At 42.1% G+C, this 20,875-nt stretch overlaps 1 protein-coding gene across 1 annotated transcript in view; it reads right to left on the reverse strand.

Moving 5' to 3' along the window:
• Nucleotides 1–1,288: 1,288 nt before the first annotated feature.
• Cep135 (centrosomal protein 135) overlaps nucleotides 1,289–20,875 on the reverse strand; it is a 55,733-nt gene continuing 36,146 nt past the window's right edge. Inside the window, exons 15-25 of the mRNA XM_055629340.1 lie at nucleotides 18,630–18,745; nucleotides 18,402–18,556; nucleotides 17,933–17,988; nucleotides 17,068–17,236; nucleotides 15,605–15,715; nucleotides 15,146–15,331; nucleotides 8,769–8,978; nucleotides 8,293–8,495; nucleotides 7,510–7,614; nucleotides 5,084–5,197; nucleotides 1,289–1,414 (exon numbers count right to left, since the gene is read on the reverse strand). Of these exons, the coding sequence (XP_055485315.1) occupies nucleotides 5,095–5,197; nucleotides 7,510–7,614; nucleotides 8,293–8,495; nucleotides 8,769–8,978; nucleotides 15,146–15,331; nucleotides 15,605–15,715; nucleotides 17,068–17,236; nucleotides 17,933–17,988; nucleotides 18,402–18,556; nucleotides 18,630–18,745 (1,414 nt within the window). The 3' untranslated portion in view covers nucleotides 1,289–1,414; nucleotides 5,084–5,094. The remainder of the gene's footprint in view (nucleotides 1,415–5,083; nucleotides 5,198–7,509; nucleotides 7,615–8,292; nucleotides 8,496–8,768; nucleotides 8,979–15,145; nucleotides 15,332–15,604; nucleotides 15,716–17,067; nucleotides 17,237–17,932; nucleotides 17,989–18,401; nucleotides 18,557–18,629; nucleotides 18,746–20,875) is intronic.

Genomic DNA, 20,875 nt, shown 5'->3' on the forward strand with positions numbered 1-20,875 from the left:
CACACACACACACACACACACACACACACACACACACACACACACACTCTTTATTAAGCCGAGAGGGAAAAGTGTTCCTAGCTGATCTTTTACTTATTTGTGCTGAGTTTTAAGTTACTTCTCAGTCATAATGAAATCTGGCTTTAAAAGAGGATAGTCTTCAAACGTGAATGGTTGAGACATGATCAGTATGTGTGTCAGTCATTTTATTTTGTACTTCTGCTCTCTTTAATTTTTGCAGACACCTAAATTCTTTAAAGTTACAACTTTGAAATTGAATTTGTACAAAGCTGTTTTCACTTTATGTGCCACAGGGATGGTGTTTACATACTATTTCAAAAGACTGGGTAAGTTACACAGGTGCAGAGGCCACAGATAGTACTGTCAGATGCATATTGGACTTTTAACAAAAATACTTTTCTACATCTTATACTTTTATATTTTGAAATTTTATATTACACTGAAGAATTTAATTAGTAAAAAAAATGCTTCAAATTTCCAATTCATTGTTTTACAAACTCTGAATATATTTTAGCTTAATTCTGAAAAAAAGAACTGCATCATGTGAAAAGCTCACACGACAGCCACACAAGGCACATCAAAGAAACATGAATCTGTCCCACTGCAGTTCTCCCGGCTTGCAAGAACTAATTACACATGGCAATGTCCCTGGGGAAGGGCTTCCAGAGTATACAGCACCTCCCTACTTCCTGGTCACTCTACACCTTGTGCTTGTGGTAAAGATGTGATCACTCCGTTTCCTGCTCCTACTGCTGTGCTTGCTGCTTGCTGCCATGCTTCCCTGATGGACTCCTATCACTCTGGAACCATAAGCTCAAAGAAACTCTTTTATTTAAAAAAAAAAAAAAAAAAAAAGAGTTCTCCTGTTAGATTAGATTTAAACATATTCCCCAGTATGACAGACAGAAAATGAGTACTGATGGCACACTTAGGAGAAAAGCCTTACATGGGTCATTCTCTTAATTCATCATGCCATGTACGGGCTATAAACACAGGTATGAAAACCAAACACACCTAAATAATGAACAAATATTTACATGCATATATTATGGCTCATTAAGAAACAGATTATTAAAGCATAATGTGAGCATACTAAGTTAATTCACAGTATAAACACATCTTAAAGGGTAATTTTAGTTGGGAATAATAAAATTCGCATATCACATCAGTTAAGCTATTAATACATATTTTGTTTTTTCACATATATGAAAATATACATATAAGGCTCTTTGAAAACTAAACATTTTTACATAAATATCCACTAATTTAAATAAAGGTTGACAGAGGTAGAATTTGTGTCAATGTTCATGATTCGCAGGAACAAGTACTTCAAATATTTCATTACTCTTGTGATCTTTAAGACTTCATGTAGGAACTCACTGAAAGCCATAATCTGAAAGGTGAGTAAAGATGAATTATATAGTTACTCAAGACATTAACAAGCTCAAATTCAACAGTGCTTTAAATTACAGCCCCTAATAAAAACTTGCTTCCTAAGCCTCCTCATGTTTAAGAGGCATCCTTCTACTTCTTGAAGCACTTCTGGAAAAGCAGTCGGACACGATTTTGGTTTGCTTAGTCACAGGTCTGTCACTGAGCATGTGTGATGATGTGGTAGAAGAATTGGTCTCTGCTGCTTGTGCCTGGCACGAGGCTCCCAAAAAGTACTTGAGTGAGAGTGGCTGTAGGGATACAGATGAGGAGACTACTGGCTGAGGGCTCTGGGGAGAGGCTGCTCACCCGGAAGGTGGCACTGGGCAGAGGAGGAAGGCTAAAGGCCCAGTTACCAATGCTGACAATGTATCAGCTTTTTTGCCATGTACTGTAGCCTCTGTAAAGGCCCAAGCGGGCCAGGGCTGGAGACCTTCCAGGGAGCTGAACACTTGGAAGTTGTGCTTGGAAAGGGAATGGAGGCTGCGTACATCTCCTCTGTACCTTGTGCTTGTCTGGCCAGTCATTGGTATCTTTTGTAGCGTGAGCTCCTGCTAAATTCAATCAAATCTCGGGGGGAGGGAACCTTGTGGAACCTTGTGGTTTAATAGCAGGTAGGTCAGATGCACAGGCCACTATCTCGACTGAAATTGGCCCCTGATGAGGGGAGGAGTTTTGTCAACTGCCCCCCTTACCAACGGGATATGACACTGTCTTTAGGTAGAGCAGTCTAAGGGAGAGCGTTAAATTACAGGACTCCTAGCTGGTGTGTGGTGAAGTAACTCTCAGAAAGGTTGGGCTGACTGTGTGACAGGGTTTTCCTATCTCCTGTGGTGTTAATACAAAGAAAATAAAAGCAAAAATTAGGTTATCTATGTTCAGTATTAGAGAGACACTAATCTGAGAAACTTTCATGTATACGAAATTTGTTTCTCAGTGCTCATTGGAGAAATCCTTTGAAATTAGATTTAGTAACATTACCTAAAAAACATCGACAAAAAGGGATTACTGGTTAATAAGCATGTTGCAATACTTGAGAATTAATTGCCAATTATTACACAATTAAAGGCAGTGAATTTGTTAGCAGCTGTAAAGGTTTCTACTGCACATAGACTAGGAGGGTCATAACTCTGAAAATGGAAAGTAAGAACTGATGAGGATGTGGAGAAAGTAAGAGCTGTAGGACCTAGAACAGTGCTGATGGGTGTGACAGGCAGCTCTGTGGAACATGGTCTTCGGAGGTAGGCTAGTGGGTAAAATGCTTGTTATGAAAGCTTAAGGGCCTGGTTCAGATCTCTAGCACCCACTCAAGAGATGGCCCATAAGTAACCCCAGAGCTCAGGTAATGCAAAGAAAGATGGACTTCAGGGGCTTGCTGGCCAACCCATCTAACTGAAATGCTGTGCTCCAGGTTAAGCGAGAGACCCTGTCTGAAAAACTAAGGTGGAGGGCAATAGAGGAAGCCATCCAGCGTAGAATTCTAGCCTTTACCAGAGACTCTTTGTAAGTCCAAGAATTTCTGAGTCCCCATGAATTTTTTTAGGGAATCTACAAAGTCAAGCCTTTTTTTTTTTCTTTTTTCTTCTGCCTACAATCAATGAATTACTTGCCCTTTCACATTTTTTTCTTTCTCCTGGCTTACTGCTGAGTTTTTAGACGCTACCTGATGTGAGAAGCCAGCACGGAGGTGTGTCCTAACCACACAACATTGGTGGTGTAGATAAGCGGCTGTTCTGGACAATGTGTAAAGTTGGATGGTACTCCAATAAATTATAATTTTATGTAGAGAGGCAGAGGCTATTGGCCCCATGTCCTATTTGGCTACTTGTAGAGCTAAACAGCCTGAGAGTCAAATATGCAAAGCGTTTGGCACCTGTTCTGAGGCTTCATAACAAAAGGCAGTCTGTCACCTAAGCACCCTCAAAATAACCTTCCTGGAGGTAAGGGCACAATGACGCAAGGTGAAAAAGGAAAGTCAACATTTTAAGACTGTAAACACTCAGGCAGAAAGCAGCAATCAGTCGTTATTAGAGCAGAGGCCCTGACCCTGGCCTCAGGATGTGAAAGCACAGAGCACGCACTGTCTGCAGTGGGGACTGTGAGCCTCTGAGGAAATGCTATCTTCTCCACACAGCACTTCTATTAAAAGAGGCAAACAAATGCATCGTGTTAAAGAAGCTGACTCAACCATTCCTGTCAGTGAGTCTGCGCTCTTCAGTTACTATCTGTCAAAGCCAGCGTCTGACTCAGGCTTCTTTCCTATCTCCAAGGAATTAGTACACCCCTTTATCTCCAACCCTGGCAAAGGCACCATAGCATTGACTACTTGGGAACTGATCCTCACATCTGTGAAAGCCTGGCCACAAGTGACCTCAGCAATTTCAATCCTAAGTCTATAGACAGGGCACTCCTCTAGCAGCTACCATGCCTGTCAACCAGAGAGAGTAAACGAATGCTTTAAGTTTACATCAGAGTATGCCACTATGCAGCAAAAATAACCATCCATAAGAACACACATCAGTGGCTGGATCCTAGAAATGCACCGCCGAGAATAAGGGGCCAGAAACGCACAAGTTCACTGAGAAAATCCAAAAGCAGACGAGGAGTCTGTGCTTTTACGGTGAAGACACCTGCTCTGAAAGCAGAGCCAGTGCCTAGAAGCAAGGGAGACAGTATGTTTTGCCTCGGTGCACATCAGCTAGATGTGTCTAGTGTAATCCCAGTGAGCCGTGCGCCTGTGATATGACACCTTTTCTTGACTGTCTGCCACTTTGAGGCAGGATCTTATGCAGCCTAGGTTGGCCTCTCAAACTCACTATACAACCGATGGTGGCTTTGAACTCCTGACCTTCCTGCCACTACCTCCTAAGACTTGTTTGGGTACACAGCTTCCTAAACTCACTTTAAGATCCGCTGCAAACTCTGACTACACTTCCTGCGTCTGGTTCCTATATTTCCTGTACGGCTCAGACACAGCTGCGAGGCAGACCCAATACAGACAAGCCTTTCACTCGAGCTCTGGGTAGCCACCCTAGAGTCGGAAGGACTCCAGGCCAGCCTGGAGCTAGAGTCTACATCTGCATGTGACCTCACCATCACAAACTTGGTGTACCCCACCCTGGCTTTCAAACCTTCCTCCCACACTGTTCCGCCACAGGCCCCATTCCTGGCAAACTGAGTACACTGCGCCTCGTGCGCTGTCTCTAAGCCTTTCCCATCTCATCGGCTGGCATTTGGACACTGAATTTGGTACTTGGTTAGTGTCATCCTGTGGCATCTCATATTTCTTAGCAGTTTGCTAGAGCTGGTGATGCCGACACCCCAACTCCTCGGCAGTGCTAAGAATGAACCCAGGGCTCCTGCATGCATGGCAAGTGCTCCTCCACAGACTCGCATTCCCAGCCTCTCCTTTTTACTTAGGTGAAACTGATACACAGTGAAACTCATGGCCCACATGTTCAGCTGACAAATGCTGACAACTGTACCTTCCATGTAACTGCTGCCCTGCCACCAACACACAGAGCATTGCCATTGCTCCAGAAAGTTCCCCTGAACACCTTGACAGGTACAATAATACCGAAATTTTTACAATCAAGATTAGCTCTATCTGTCCTTGGGACCTGATACATACCTTCCTGACAACTATGAATTCACGTCATCAAGAGACTGTACAGGAGACCTCAGAGCAGAATTAAGAGGTGATGTAGGGACACCATGTCGGTGCATCTCTTGGATTGCTCTCTCTCTGTTGGTGAAGATCACAGGAGAGATAAAATGTAAGCACCATGAAAGCCTAAAAAGCGCCTACTGGGGTGATTAGTCAATTATATAACACCTACTAATGTTTCGTATTTCTACCACCTTTATTTAGTCTAGTTTGCTTTGTCTCTGAAATGGGGCCTTACTATTTTACGAGGCTATCCTGGACTTGGGGGCCCAAGCAATTCTCCTGCCATGGTGTTCCCAAGCAGCTGGAACTACAAGTGGATAGGATGCCTGGCCTAGCCTTATATACCTTTACCAAGTCTGCAGGATTAAAACAAAATTTACTAACTTTATTTTATCAGGATGGGTGCTTTGCCTGCACACCTGTCTATGCACAACACATGTGCCTGTTGCCTGTGAAGGGCAGAAAAGGGTTAGTTACAGATGTGTAGGTACCTGGTCCTCTGGAAAAGCATCCAGTGCTCTTAACCCTGGGCCATCTCTCTAGGCCCTATTTGTAGGTTTTTTCAGCAGTAAGTAAAATACTTCAATTAAAAGAATATGCACCATCATGCTTCTCACACACTGTGTGTGTGTGTGTGTGTGTGTGCACACTCATGTCCATGTGTGTATAAACTCAAAGACAGTAATTTACACATCTCTGTATGGAGCGACTGTGATCATTTGTACTGCGCTAACTTGTCACTGCGGTGCCAGGGCCTGAGAACAGAACACCATGTTGCATGCTCCCCTCCTTTGCCCCTTCCTTTCTCATCTCTTTGCACTAAACTGAGCCTTCTCTGTGCCTCTAACCTCCCAAGCGAGAGACAAAGGAGCCCACTTTCTTCGTCACCCCTTTCTTCCGGTGTCAGGGCTCTGCCAGCACCGAGCTGTCCCCTCTGTGGCTCCCGAGTCTCTAGCCTTTCCTAGAGTTACCCAGGGCCCAGCTTTTCTTCCTACATGCTTTTCTTTTTTCAATATCACCCTGTCAAAGGAACTTCTAAAAGGCTTTTTCTCTCTGGATTCCTCCCTCACACCAAGACATCTGAATGAACACAGGACACTGTGGCTTCCAGGGCCATCAAGCCCTGGAGTGACTAGACTATGCTGCTGTCTCCTCCCACCCACAAGAACCAGGTTTTCTCTCTAGGGTGGGGTGACGGCAACTTGAGAATGAGTCACTTAGGCTGATGGTAAAGCACAGGGAAGATGTGTTCATGAGGCTCAGGAGTAAGGAAAGAGTATAGATCTTTAACTCTGGACCATAGAGAGCAAACATGACTGAAGGTCTTGAAATTACTGAAAAGTTATCACTAAGAATAAAGAGAAATCATTATATACAGCTTAGCACTCCATGTTCCAATTTTCAAAATAAAAATCACCACAGCTTTCACACTACTGCTGCAGTAAAACTCTTTTCTATTTGAAGTCACAACAACTGACTTCACAGCAAATCTCCTCTGCACTTCAGGCAGCATATCGTATGACTCAAGTTTTGAGGTAAACAGGGAAGAATAAAAATTTTCAAATGACCTAATAGGCAATTTTAGCCTACTCAAGAACTAATTTCATGTGTCTAAAGAAAGAGCAACAACAACAAAAAAAGTGAGTTGGCTGTTGATTTGAAAGTTAGACTTTGATTTTCAATTCATTTCTTTTTGGACACTGGTCTCCCAGGATGGCCTTCAGCTCATAAGCCCTCTGCCTAAGCCTCCTGAATGGTGCGATGCAGATGGATGCCAGCATATCTGGCTTGATTTTAACTGTTAAACAATTGTATCATCTCTGCAATATTTAGGGACTCCATGTTTTAATATAAAGCAATGGAACTGAACCATAAGCGTGAAAGTGATTAAGGAGCAGGGAATATGTTGCAAGTGCATAAGCTTTGGGACAAACAGTTATGTTTGTGCTTTTACAGTGGCGCTGACATTTACAAGTGACCTCAGTTTCCCATCAGGTAGGCATAAAGACTGGGATGGTCAGACATGCTGAGTACCCAGGTCAGAGCTAGCGGCTCTGATGATCCGCTCATCACTCAGTGAGTGATAACATGCACTCAGAGACTCCAATTGCACTACATCTGGGGGCTCTTGCAGGAACGTTTGCTGCTTCCCCATCTACTGCTCCCTGCAAAAGCTCCACGAAGCACTTCTACAGCAGCGCTGGTTTCCTTACTACAGGGATTCTGTTGCTTACAGAATCTCTCTCCCTATGGGAGATTTGCCCAAGAAATTTATTTCACATATTAATACTAAAGCAGCTTGTTATTTGTAAGCCATATTAAACACTCTTTGAATAGGATAGAAGATATGTCGAAATACAGTTTCATGCGAAAAAGAAGTGTCTTACCGTTCATATCTCTCATTTGAAAACTGCCTTTTCAGATTATCGTAATCTGTTTGCAACTGTGTCAGTTTAGCTTGAAACATGGAGGTTTCTCGGCTTTGGCTAGTTCTTAAAAAAACAAATTGAAAGATATCAGAAATAAAAAAAATGAATTACCACTTTTGTAGAAGCAAATGCACATAAAAATGGCGGTGACCCTCAAGAGCAGACACAGATCACAGCTTTGTATCAGCAGCCCTCTCCAACACGGAGCTTCTTCCAGATTCTGATTTACTGTCAGCACATGCAGCAGAACCCATGAACCAGAAACCTCTTCCTTCCCTCTTGCCACACAAACATCAGTTTTAGACACCCTATGGCCCTGTAAAAGCCCATTCCTGTGCATGCTGGCAAGTTCAGGCTCTTCTCTTTTGGGATGATGTTATTGCCATTCTCCTCGATGGTGATCAAATCTCACCTGCTCTACGCCTTTTCCCATCTACAGCACATCTCACCCTGAAAGCCTTTCCGCCAGTGATGCCTTTGTTCTCTCCTCAAGTTTATGCTCTCCCCGGAAGCTCGCTCCTCCCCAGAAGCTCCTTCCTCACCACCTTGGGGCAAAGATGTACACGCCTTAGCTTCAAACACCACATCTCCTGAGCTGTCCCTCTGGATGTCCAGAGCATCAAGCAACAAAGTCAGGCGCCCTGATTCTCTATCACACTCCCATACTGCCCTCACTACCCCCAAGCTGCAAACCACTTAGTCAAGAACACTTTCACACACAGGTTGCTCCACGACACGTACAGTTTGCTTTCTGAGATGTTTAACCTTTCCTTCAGTAGCTGGATTTCTGTATCCTTCTCATGGGAGGTCATATGTGAATGAAATTCTTTATCTCTGTTTGTAGCTAACAAGGACTCAAGGTTTTTAATTGTCTGTCTCTCACTTGTCAGTTGTTTTCTTAACAGTTCCGATTCTGATTTCACATTCTCTAATTCTGCTACCGCCTACAGAAAAAAACAAAAATTTAGTGAAAATTTAGGCTTAGTCTGAAAAATTATTTATCTTACAATATAATAGTGATTGACTTATTAATTGTTTCATTTTGGTACTGGCTGAAGACTTCAAAACATTTCTTTAGTCAGAAAACACATGACTGAAGCATCACAACTTCAGTCATCTTTGCTGCTTGGCTTTAAGGCGTCCTCCACCTCATCGAGGGAAGAAGACGTGAAACAGAACCCTGACTGCACCGTGCCCAGCAGGCTCTCAGCACCTACCCGGTCCAGCTCGAGGCTCTTGGTCGTCAGCTGCTGGGTCATGAGGTCTTTGCCCGAGTCAAGCTTAATGCAAAGTTCTTGGAGAGACGACAGATCACCTAACACGGTTGCTTTCTCGTTTTCATGCTGTCGCAGCTCTTCTTCTAACTGAGACATGGCTTTTGCCATTGACGAGATCTGAGACTCATAAGCATGATGTGCATTTATGTGCTGAGAAAAGAAAGCAAAATGTAAAACATAACGTGACCCAAGTCACTTAAAGTACCAGCCTTCAAAGATGGCTTAAGGAATTTCTGTAGCCACAAACTTACTTAAGAAAACCAAGTGCCAATTTGTGCATATGCTTAAACATTCTCAGGAAATAATGTGCTATTTTAAGATGGCCTAGTTAATGCATAAAAGGAATAAAATTATTAATCATCATAACTAAATATCTCATGTATACATTTAGAAGATACAAAGATGAAAATTATACTAAAATGTTGTGAATATGAGTAATCTTTAAAGTTTTTTCATTATAAATGTCCCTCGTTATAATAGTTTTTCTCATCAAATAGTAACATATAATATACAAATATTTATATATATTTTCAAATCATTCTCTTAAATTCTAAATTTCAAAACAAAACATGTGAATTTATATTTAAATTTAGTCTAGTTTCATTGGATAACTTTATAAGATTTTAGTAATTTTAAAATTATGAACAAAATTTAAAATGCTGATAAAAGACTTTCCTAATAACCTATATTTTACACTTCTTATTTAAATTTTATGTGAGAATTATGTATTTATATAAACTCTACTTTGGGGTTTTAGGAAGAGAGGCACTCTTAAAAAAAGCAGAATGACTTTAACAGAGTTCACAGAAATCAATCAATAAAAAAACCAATATTGTGCAATGAAGATTAGATATCACAGCTACAAAAAAGTAAACAGTTGAATTTTCCAACATTAATAACTTCAGCAAACAGCAGTTCCCCCAAACAAATTAACTACAAGTGCATAAAGCTAGGCTAGCAGTGCAGCTCACGTAGGACATTTCCCCAGCATGCATGAGGTCCAGCACACAACCGTACCACTGCAAAACCAACAAAATAAACAAAAACCTACAAAAACTCATTTTAAATATCATATAAGAATACTGCCAATAATAAAGAATTAAAAAAATAAGGAATCACTGTACAGGAATTTTAATTCAGAACATGGCTTCTCTGGCAAGAAATCACATCCAAAGATGTATATGATCTGGCTAGAATATAGACACACCTTTAATCCCAGGAGAGAGAGGCAAGCATATCTGAGTTCCAGGCCAACCAAAGATCAGAAGAAACTAGAAAGGGTGTGCATATTCAACAGTAAGTCTCAGAGGCTGAGAATATTCAAGGCTGAGGTTAGACTGCGTGGAGGCTAGAAGCTTCTAGGACTAGGCCTACGTTAGCGGACAGAAGCAGTTAGGCTTGGAGATGACAAATCAGGCGAATAGAATTTACCTTTACAAATTGCCTCTAAGAAACTATGAAAAGCAGAGAAGCATGTCTTTGACAGAAAATCTGCAGGGTTATTCTGCTGGTATGGAGGCCGGCCATTACAGATTGCTGCAAACTGCGTGGTGGCCTGACTGAGCAATGTCCTCCTGGGCTCATGGACCTGAACTTGGTCCCCAGTTGGTGGCACTCTATGTGTGACTGAAGGTGTGATCTCAGCTTCCTGTTCTGGCCTCCTGCTACTATGCCTCCCTCAACCCTATTAAGGATTCACCCTCTGGATCCAGAAACCAAAGTAAACTCTTTCTTTCCTAAGTCTTTTTTGGTCATGGTGCTTTATCACAACCACAAAAACTACTAAAAACACCAAGTATCATCATTTCCCCTTCAGATCTGGAAGCTGCAGGCCATTATTTTTTTAACTTTATGTGTTATGGGTGTTTTACAAGTCTCTATACCATGTGCATGCAGTTCCCACAGAGGCCAGAAGGGGGCATCAGATCCCCTTGAAACTGGAGTTACAATACCATGTAAGTGCTGGGAATCAAACCCAAGGCCTTTGTAAGGACAGCCAGAGCTCCTAACTACTGAGCCATTTCTCTAGCCCAGAGGTTAAGGGCTCCTTAACCTCCAGAGTCTCCTTGTGGAGACTCTGAAGCAGACAGAACTCTATGAATCTCTCCTAAGTCTCTCTGCTGTTTGTGGCAATCACATTGCCTTGTAGACACCTCTACCTCCAATTTCAAATCCCCCTCATCTTAGAGAGACATGGGCTGTTCACCAGATCATGGTCTGCCTTACCCAGCATGAGCTAATCTTAACCATGTCTGCAGAGACACGGCTTTCAGAAGGTCACATTCACGAGGAGGTAGGCATTTGAGGAAATTCTTCAGCAGGCATAGTTCTACCTACGCAGAAGCCCTGCAAGGTTTAGGTCCTTCTCAAGCATGAAACACCTCCACTGTAGCCACATTCTTTTACTTAATAGGTTTAATTTTTTGAATCTGTGTTTAGGGGTTGGGAGCATTTGTGTGAAGAGCAAAGAACAGCTTGCTGCTGTTAGTTTTGTCTTCCTACCAAGTGGGATCTAGAAATAAAACTCCGATCTCTGGCTTCACAAGGCAGTCCCTTTACCCACTGCACCAAGTCCGTGGCCTCCCATCTACAGCAAAAGCATCAGTTCTCATATCACTTACGCATCATCTAAATTGTGTACAAATATGACCCTGGTATATTTGGCGGTAACATTTTTCTCTACCTACCAACCTCTAATACTAGAAAACAAGTTGTCTGCTACCAAATTCCATAGTGTGTTAGACACACAGCAGACAGCTGCATTCCCAACAGGAGAGGAAGAGGAATGGAGCTGGCTAACGGTTGTGTTAGTCGGCTTTCATTCACTATGATAAAACACTGAAGAATCATCTCGAAGGAAAAAATATTTTGGCTCACAGTTCTAGAGATTTCAGCCCATGGTCACTTGGCCCCATTGCTTTTGAGTTGTGGTGAGGCAGTAAATATATCATGACATAATTGTGTGGCCAATTCTGCCCAAGGGAGTCCACTCATCTCATTGCAGCCAGGGAGCAAAAGTGGGCAAAGGAAGAACCAAAGTCCACTATCCCCTCAGAGATGTAGCCAGTGAGCTAACTTCTTCAGTGAGGTTCCGCTTGTTAAAGACTCCAGCCCGTCACAGTAACACCACAGGCTGCTGAACAAGTTTTTAGGAGACGTGAGATCCAAACCATAACCCTAGCCTAAAGCAAATCTGGAACCAAGCAAGATAACCTCTATTCAATCTCAAGTCTTTTTTTCCTTTATGTTTTTATTATTTATTATAATTTATTCACTTTGTATCCCCTCCTTCATCCCCTCCCAATTCTGCCCTCCCTCCCTCTTCTCCCCCTATGCCCCTCCCCTAGTCAACTGATACTGGAGGTCCTCCTCTCCTTCCATCTGACCCTAGCCTATCAGGTCTCATCAGGACTGGCTACATTGTCTTCCTCTGTGGCCTGGTAAGGCTGCTACCCCACCCCCTCAGGGGAGGTGATCAAAGAGCCAGCCACTGAGTTCATGCCGGAGACAGCCCCAGAGGGAGCCCACTTCGAGACTGAGTCTATGGGCTACATCTGAGCTTGGGTTTTAGGTCTTCTCCATACATGGTCCTTAGTTGGGGTATCAGTCTCTGCAGGGGCCCCTGGGCCCAGATATTTTTGACTCTGTTGGTCTCCTTTTGGAGCTCCTGTCTCCTCCAGGTCTTTCATCTCCTTCTTCTTTTATAAGATTCCCTACACTCTGCCCAAAGTTTGGCTATGAATCTTAGCATCTACTTTGATACCCCGATCATGAAATTTGCAGGCACAGGATGGAACTAGAAAAGATCATCCTGAGTGAGGTAACCCAGAAGCAGAAAGACACACAAGGTATACACTCACTTGTAAGTGGATATTTGACATATAATATAGCATAAACATACTAAAATCTATAGTCCTAAAGAAGCTAAACAGCAAGAAGGACCCTAAGGAAGAGGCTGAAACCTCATTCAGAAGGGCAAACAGGATAGACATCGGAAGTAGGATAAGACAGAGAAGAGGACAGGAGCCGTCCACAGGGGTCCTCTAAAGGACAATTTCAAATCTTAAGAATGCTTTGTCTGTGGACTACTGCACCGTTCCCTGGCATACCAGGATGTTCACTTCCTTAGTCCTAGGGGATAGGAGTCCTACCTCGATCACCAAGCCTAGGTCCATGGCTTCTGGCTTCTCATGGGAGTGAAAGAACCGCAAGCCTCTGAACTGCCTTTTGGAGTGCCACTGTGGCTTCTGGACCACTAGTAGAGTCATTCTTTCCTTTCCTTAAAGGTGACAGGTAGCCACAGTGGACCATCTTCCTCTAGTAAGATCCCACAAACCCAAAAGTCTTCCTTGCACTTCATGTCTCTTTCAGTATCAGCTGGAATTTCTGCTGAGATGGCTGACTGGATCCAGTCACACTACCGGCCCTGCCTAAAGAGAATATTACAACGACATGCGGAAATACTTTTTAAGGCCATTAAGGTTTGGTTCTTTTGCTTGACAGTTCCTTCTGCACCCTCCCTCATAAACAAGGCTTTCCTCCCACACTCTGAATGAGCATCTCAGTTAAATGTTAAAATCCATCTCTTACATGGTCCATTGTCTTCCTAACACTATATGCAATTTTGCCATATTCTTTACAACAGGGTCACCCTTTTTCCAGTGTCCAGTAATATATTCTTCAATTCTATTTGACACCTTGCTAGAAGAAACATTCATTCCATTTATAATAATACATGTATTCTATATTTAAAAAAATTTTATCTCCTCTTTTTAAAGTTCACTTACCTAGAGACAGTATCTCCTACAGTTCAAGCTGGCCTAGAATTCCTTAAGTAAATCAGGATGATTTTACAGTCTTCCAGGTGCTGGGAGTGTAGGCACGTGTCAGCACACCTGGTTGTGTGGTTCTGGGGCTCAAAGTCAGGGCTTCACGCATGCTAGACAGGCATTTCCCCAACTGAGCTATATTCAGGTCAGCTTTCTCCCATTTATGAAGCTCACAACACTGACACATCTATAACTATCTCTTCAAGATAATCCAGGCTTTTCCTACCACACACCTCAAAACTTTTCTAGTTTCTGTTCATTACCAATTCTAAGAAGTCTAGATTTTCCAATGTTTGTTACAGCAGTGATCCTCTTCTTGATGCCCAAATCTGAATTAGTGTTCTGGGGTTGCAGCAGCAAACGGCCACAACTTTAGTGGCTAAAACCAGAAATTTTCTCCTCACAGTTGCAGGGGCTAGAAATGCTAATGTCAAGTGACAGCAGAGATGGTTCCTTCTGGAGATTCTGAAGCAGAATTCATGCCATGTCTGCATCCTAGGTCCAGAAGTCACTAGCAAACAACTATCAACAATGACTGCCTCCATTTTTGCATGGTGGTCTTCGCTCTGTCTTTGCTGCTCTAAATTGCCCTCTTTTTATAAGGGTATTAGTCTCAGGCATGGCCTCGTCTTACCTGATTATATCTGCAGACACTACTGCAAAATAAGAGTATAAAGTTTAGGACACACACATATATTATATATACATATATATATATATATATACACATATATATGTATAAATAAATATATATAAATGTATATATAAATATATATATGTATGTATGTATATATATATATATATATATATATATATATATATATAAATTTGGAGACTCTAACTCTGTGCAGTACAGAGTCATTACTTTCTTCTGAAAGATGAAAATTTTATCAAGAAAACAAACAAGCTATATATTTATATCAAACTGACAGTCCTTATTAATTTAACTGAACTCAAAAGTTTTATTCAACTGTCATTATGATGAAAGCTTATTCCTCTAGCTCTTTGCTGGTTATTTTATCGCAGCAACCATGAAAGTATCTAGCACATCATGTTAACAGAAACATGACTGTCAGTATGCAAAATGTGGAAATAAACAAACTTCCCCGGAAGGTGAATGGCTGCAGTGCATTTTAATACACTATTAGGCAGCTTTGGAAAAGGACAAAGCATGGTCTGAGAGAGATGCATTTTGAGATTAAGCGAGCCTGGGGAAGATGGAAGAACCCACAAGGTGGAGACTGCTGCTGTGTTAAGAACGACTTGACGCCACAGGAACACACATTTGAGTGGCTACATGGCAAATCTTACGTCTCCCAAATCTTACTATTATGAAAAAATAACGGGGCACCTGAGCGAGTTATGAGCGTTTGTGGCAAAGTGTTAGCTCTGAGCTGGAGGTCGGCAGTGGCCACAGCCTCACCACAGACGGTGCCCCTGAGCATGTCATTCCCTCAGTGGCATCCTGGCTGAACGGCAGAGCCTTACCTCCTGGATCTCCTTCTCCAGGAGTTCCACTCGCTCCCGCAGGTGTCTCCGCTCCGTGTCGATGGACAGCAGCTCCAGGCGCACTGAGCTGTTCTGCCCTTCCGCTTGCTGCGCTTTGATCTCCCAGTCCTCAGCTTGGTCATGAAGCATCTGGAATCTGTCCAGTAAGTCTTGGTTTTCTTTTTCCTGGTTTATGAGCAATTACATTATTTCTAAGTCAGTTCTGTCAAGGGAACATCTGTATCACACACACACACACACACACACACACACAATTGTGTGAATTTAGGAAACATCAGTATGTGTGTAGGTACTGTACTAAGATCCGCAGGGAAATACAACATTATTAGGAAGGACTCTACTCTCAAATGTTTAATATCTAACCCTGGGGCAGAATTAAACACACAAGAGCGGTCTTAGAAAGCCAGTCTTAAATCCAAGCTAGACACCGATGTTCACCTTAGAAGCCATTAGGTTCTCCCATCTTGACACCTCAGTGATGTACTTGTGAACTCTGCTCTTCATTTCATCTTTCTCTTGCACTGCTGCTTCTAATTCAATTGAGATTTCCTGTAAGTCAGCAAATCGGAAAGATCCAGGGTCAAGCTCTAGTTATGTACAAACACCTCCTTTGCAATTGAAGAAGAAAAATGGGAAAACCTCTATTGTGTTATTTTTCTATGACTGACTTTGGTGTGTGTGTGTGTGTGTATGTGTGTGTGTGTTTCTGTTTGCACATGCGCAGTGTGTGCGTGCAGCATGTGTGCATGCGTGAGCTTGATAATGCGGTATGCGCAAAGTATGCGTGTTTGTGTGTGTGTAGTATGTATGTGTGCATGTGTAGTGTATGCATGTACAGTGTGTGTGTGTATGTGTGCATGTGTGTGTAGTGTATGCATATGTGTATGGGAATACAAGCTGATGTGCACATGTAGAGCAGAGGAGGAGGAGGACAGCCCCCCTGTTCTCTCACTGAAACTGAAGCTCCCCATTTCAGCGAGGCTGGCTGGAATCTGACATCTATGACTCCAGCTCTGGGGTCACAGGCAGCTGTGCTAGGCTTTCATGTGGGTGCTGGGATTTGAACTCAGAACACCTTACTTTCATTTCACAGCAAGCGCTCTTACCACCTGAGCCTTCTCCCCAGCCCTGACCTTGACATTTTAGCAAACTTTGCCATGAGACTCCCATGACAGGTGTGACCTTGTATTTGGCTTTATGTCAGGGCCAGTTATGTCAGTAGTCGACATAACTGCAATATTATTCAATGTATGTTACTGAACAAAACTGAAAGTAATTTCTTAAGCATAAAAGAAATCATCAGTTTTCATAGCATCATCCTGAAATAAACCAGTACAAATAAAACTGTACAATAGCTACCATTTAAAATGTCCTTTTATTTATTCACAGACATGTATCTGAGACAATTGAAGCAAGCACAAATCACTAAACCCTCTCATGGTCCTTATAAATAAAGAAGAGGTGCCCTAACAGTAATACTGCCGTCCTCACCCAATCCTGTAACCGTGACTTCTACCACAACAAAAGCCATGTCCCTATCAACTAAAATCAAATGGTTATCAGGCTGGTGACATATACCTGCCATTCTGACTTGGGAGGCCAAAGAAGAGGACCAGGATCAGCCTGGGCTACATAGGGAGTTCAAGGCCAGCTGGGGCTACCTGTGACCCTGTGTCAAAACAAACAAAACCCTAGGAAGAAAGTTCAACTCCAGCTGGAAAGAAGACCGCCGCTGCACTGCTCAGACCTGTGAGGGCTGCATTCTGAGAACTGGCCTTGCCAGCACCCTGGCAGATACCAGCCCCCTCAAGAAGTTAGACTTTCAACACTATTGCATGACAGAAAACATTTAGAAATTTAATACGTAGACGACAAATGACAAATCTCTGCCTGCTTCATACCTGGTTTTCCCTTGCCACCGTGGCCAGGTCATCTTGTAACCTTCTGTTCTCCTTAAAACACATCTCTCTAGATTTCCCAACTTCTTCCAGCTCCTTGTGAGCCGCATCGAGCTGGCGTCGTAGGCTGCTTATCTCTCGGTCCCGATTGGCCAAGGTTTCCTTTAGCTGGCTGCGAAAGAGGAAAGCATTACGGAAAACTCTAGCTCACTTAAAATAAGACCACAGCAGTCTCACTAAGTGTGAGTACAGGAGAGTATAACGGCTGCCTTTGGACACCAACTAAAAATACTCAGGTGCCTTAGATTTCTCTCAAGCATTATATGCACATAAGGTCATAAAATAAACATCACTCCACAACTTAAGCAAACATAACATATTTAAGTGTTCAAAATAAAATACAATATAGAACTACATTAAATATTTACTGTTTATATTTCTATTATTATATAAAATGTAAAGGCAAGCAAAATAAACATAATTAGTGACTCCTTTTTTAAGATAGCTTACAATCTTTATGGAGACCAGATACAATCTGAAAAATTTCAGGAGTGTTCAAGACAGGTTTAAGTGAAAAACAAATGCAAAAGCTAGCTACTACAGCAATCTAAGTTGAGATGATAGGACTTAAAGAGATGATTACATAAGCACCAAGAACAAGCAGATGAAAGCAAAGGCAATAGGATACGACAGTGGCAGGAGAAGTCAGAGCAGGGACTGAGAAAGCCCTGCTCTGAGAAAGCCAGACTGCCACCAGCAAAGCCACAAACGTCACAGGACAAACCCCCTCTCTAGACTCTGCTAAGAAGGGAAGGCCTTATTTGCTGGAAATTTCTCAAACTCAGACTACATTACATTGATTACTTACTTCAACGACATTTCATACTCTGTGACTGTGACCTTCATTTGGGCAATAACTTTGTCCTGGAAAAATTACAGCAACATAAAAGATTTCAGTCATTCATACAGAATCCTCTTTAGCTAAATTTGCATAATTTACTAAATTTAGGAAAGTAGTTAAATATACAGTTCAATTACATAAATTATACATAAAAGCAAGCTCTAAATAGACATATTTCTATACCCATCTCTATGTCACAACTTGGCATGTTTCTTCCCACCTAAGAACTGAAGTGGTTTCTTCAAAGTGTGCAAAATCACATTCTAGAAATAGATGAAATCCCATCGTAGTGAATCCAACTACTAGGACAGAAGCTCTGTTGCAGACAGAGCTTTGGGTCTCAGGAATTCCTCATGGCCGTAAAAACTGCATATTTCGAGTGAAGAATACCCAGACTCCCTGCTGAGATGCCGGAGACCACGGGATAGATACATACTTTACTGATGAGGCTCTCTTGCAAGCTGGCAATCTTTTCTGTCTTCTCATCCACAGTCTCCTGGAGAAAGTCCTTTTCCTTGTCAATCACTCCAATGGTCTTCTTCATTGCCTGTGTTTCTTCGCTCTGTGACGTCATCTCACGCCTTATTTTCTCTACAGAGGGAGGGAAATGTCTGTTAGGTGGAGACAATTCAGGTTCACAGAAGCAAAATTTCAAAAGGCTCACCTAGATTTTCCTCCAGAAGTCTAATTTGTTCTTGGGCTGATTCAAGTTCACCTCTTTTTAAGGCAAGTCGGTTCTGAGTGTCATCAAGTGACCGCTGAAGCTGCTCATTTACTATCCTAAATCAGTGGACAAAACAAATGGCATTCTTTATCTCTCACAGAAATAGCTTTGTTAAATGAGCAGTCTTAAAATATTTTATTATTTGTTTCTTTTATTTCTTATTATAAAGCTCTTCCAGTATTATCAATGACATGCTACTATACAATATTATTCTTACTGTTCACCATTCTTCTCCAAAAAGGTTCCATTTTCCTAAAAATAATATGGTATAAAAGTGAAATTAATTGTATATTCTTTTCTAGAAGTTTCTCGGTACTTTTAAAGTTCTCCTCAGTTTCTTAACATCAACCCCCTTTTCCTCAAAATCTATTTCTGATATAGAGGCAAAGAGAAAACCCTGTTTTTATAACATGGCTGGGCACTCCAAACTCTAAGTCCTCACCATCCTGACCATGTGAGCTTATAAGTTTGCTTCTTTGAGTGGCAGACGTAGGTCACAGTGCTAAAAAGGCAAGCATTTCTTATAGTGTGATGGGATAACATGAAGGGCTGGTTTTGGGGAGCAGGGGAGGGATTCATGGCAGTTTAGGCTGTCTATGGGAAAGATTGTCTCCAGAGTTACTAGTTGGAACTAACTCTTTCTTTTCAGAAGTAACATCTTGGAAGCTGTCATAGTTACAGCTTCCAAATGCTTCCAGTTCTAAGAGGGAAGCATTTACCCTGCCTGGCCAGACAATTTGCTGGGAATAATTTCCCTTTGCGTTTCCTTTGAGGCTAAGACACTGAAGATACTAAGAGTAGCTTGACTTAGAAATGCCTAATGAGCAAGAGATCTAGTTCCCAAAAGGATGAGTAAAATGGGACATTTCTAAATAGATGAAGCTTTATAGGAACACTGGGGCACTCTGAAAGACGAGACATCGACACTGAGAGTTCTCACAGCAAGTGAATGATGACGACCGAGAGGTGGAGATGACAGCAGAGCTGGACCAACCAAGTCAGAAAGACGTCAGGTTTGGACGATTTGATTTGAGAGCTGAGGTGGCTGCTCCTGAAATCGAGAGCCACGGTGTGCAGGGACAGCATAAGGGGAAGGGACTGTGTTCATTTGTTCCTGGAGTAGTTCCGTTGCAACTATGTCCCCAAGTTTATGGGAACAACTTGTCCAGGATCACAAAAGTACCGGGCAAAGGTGCAACGCTAAGCTGGCTCATACTGCTTTCTGTGAAGAACGCAGGGACGCAATACCCTCTAAGTCTGTGTCCTCAGCCTTCCTAATGCTGCGGCCATTTACTACGTTCCCCATGGTGTGATGACCCCAACCATAAGATTATTGTTGTTGCTACTTCATAACTGTAATTTTGCTACTATTATGAATTGTAAATATCTGTGTTTCCCGGTCGTAGGCAACCCTGTTGAAAATTCAGCTCCCCAAAGGGGCCACAACCCACAAGCTGAAGATCACTGCTTTAAGTGACAGGAAAATGGGATGATGCACAGAGGCCTTACTGAAGAGCAAATGGTTGACAGTGCTTCAAACTCTAGGCAGAAGTAACGTCGTCTTTACATGTCACTCTAAAGTCTAGGAATAATGTCACACAGAGCACCAGAGAAGGAAGAGGGATAGGAACAGTTGCAACATTAGCTCCACAAGCTCAGCCAGTATCATTCTGTGACAATGTTCTTGTTCTTATTATTAAGAAAATATGGTAGAGATACCCCCCAAAACAGTGTTAGGCATCCCAGGCAATCTATGAATCTTTCTTTCCCTTATCTAAAATGATTTCTGATTCGTTAGCAAATATTTTTCAAGGGAAACTAGCTGAATATATCTGGATATATCTAATATTTCTGAATATATCTAACATTTTAATATATCTGTACATTTCTGAGTATATCTAAACAAATACCAATAAAACAACTGAAACCTATTGGCATAATTATAATGCACATAGAGTTCATAGGTCATTTCCAGGAAACTCTGCTATTGCATGTTTTCCATCCTATATAAATATGTAGCACTCCTGGCTTTAACTGATGTACTGGAGACTAACGTAGCAGAGTGCTGTGTACACAGCATCTAGGTTAAGTGGGAAGACCACTTTCTTAAGCACAGAGATTTGAGCTCATGTCTGAGCAACAGTAAAAACCCACAAAAAAGTAAAAGTGACCTGAAAACAACATGA

This window comes from Psammomys obesus, unplaced genomic scaffold (genome assembly GCF_907164565.1).
Source record: "Psammomys obesus unplaced genomic scaffold, mPsaObe1.curated_primary_1811, whole genome shotgun sequence".
Lineage (NCBI taxonomy): Eukaryota > Metazoa > Chordata > Mammalia > Rodentia > Muridae > Psammomys > Psammomys obesus.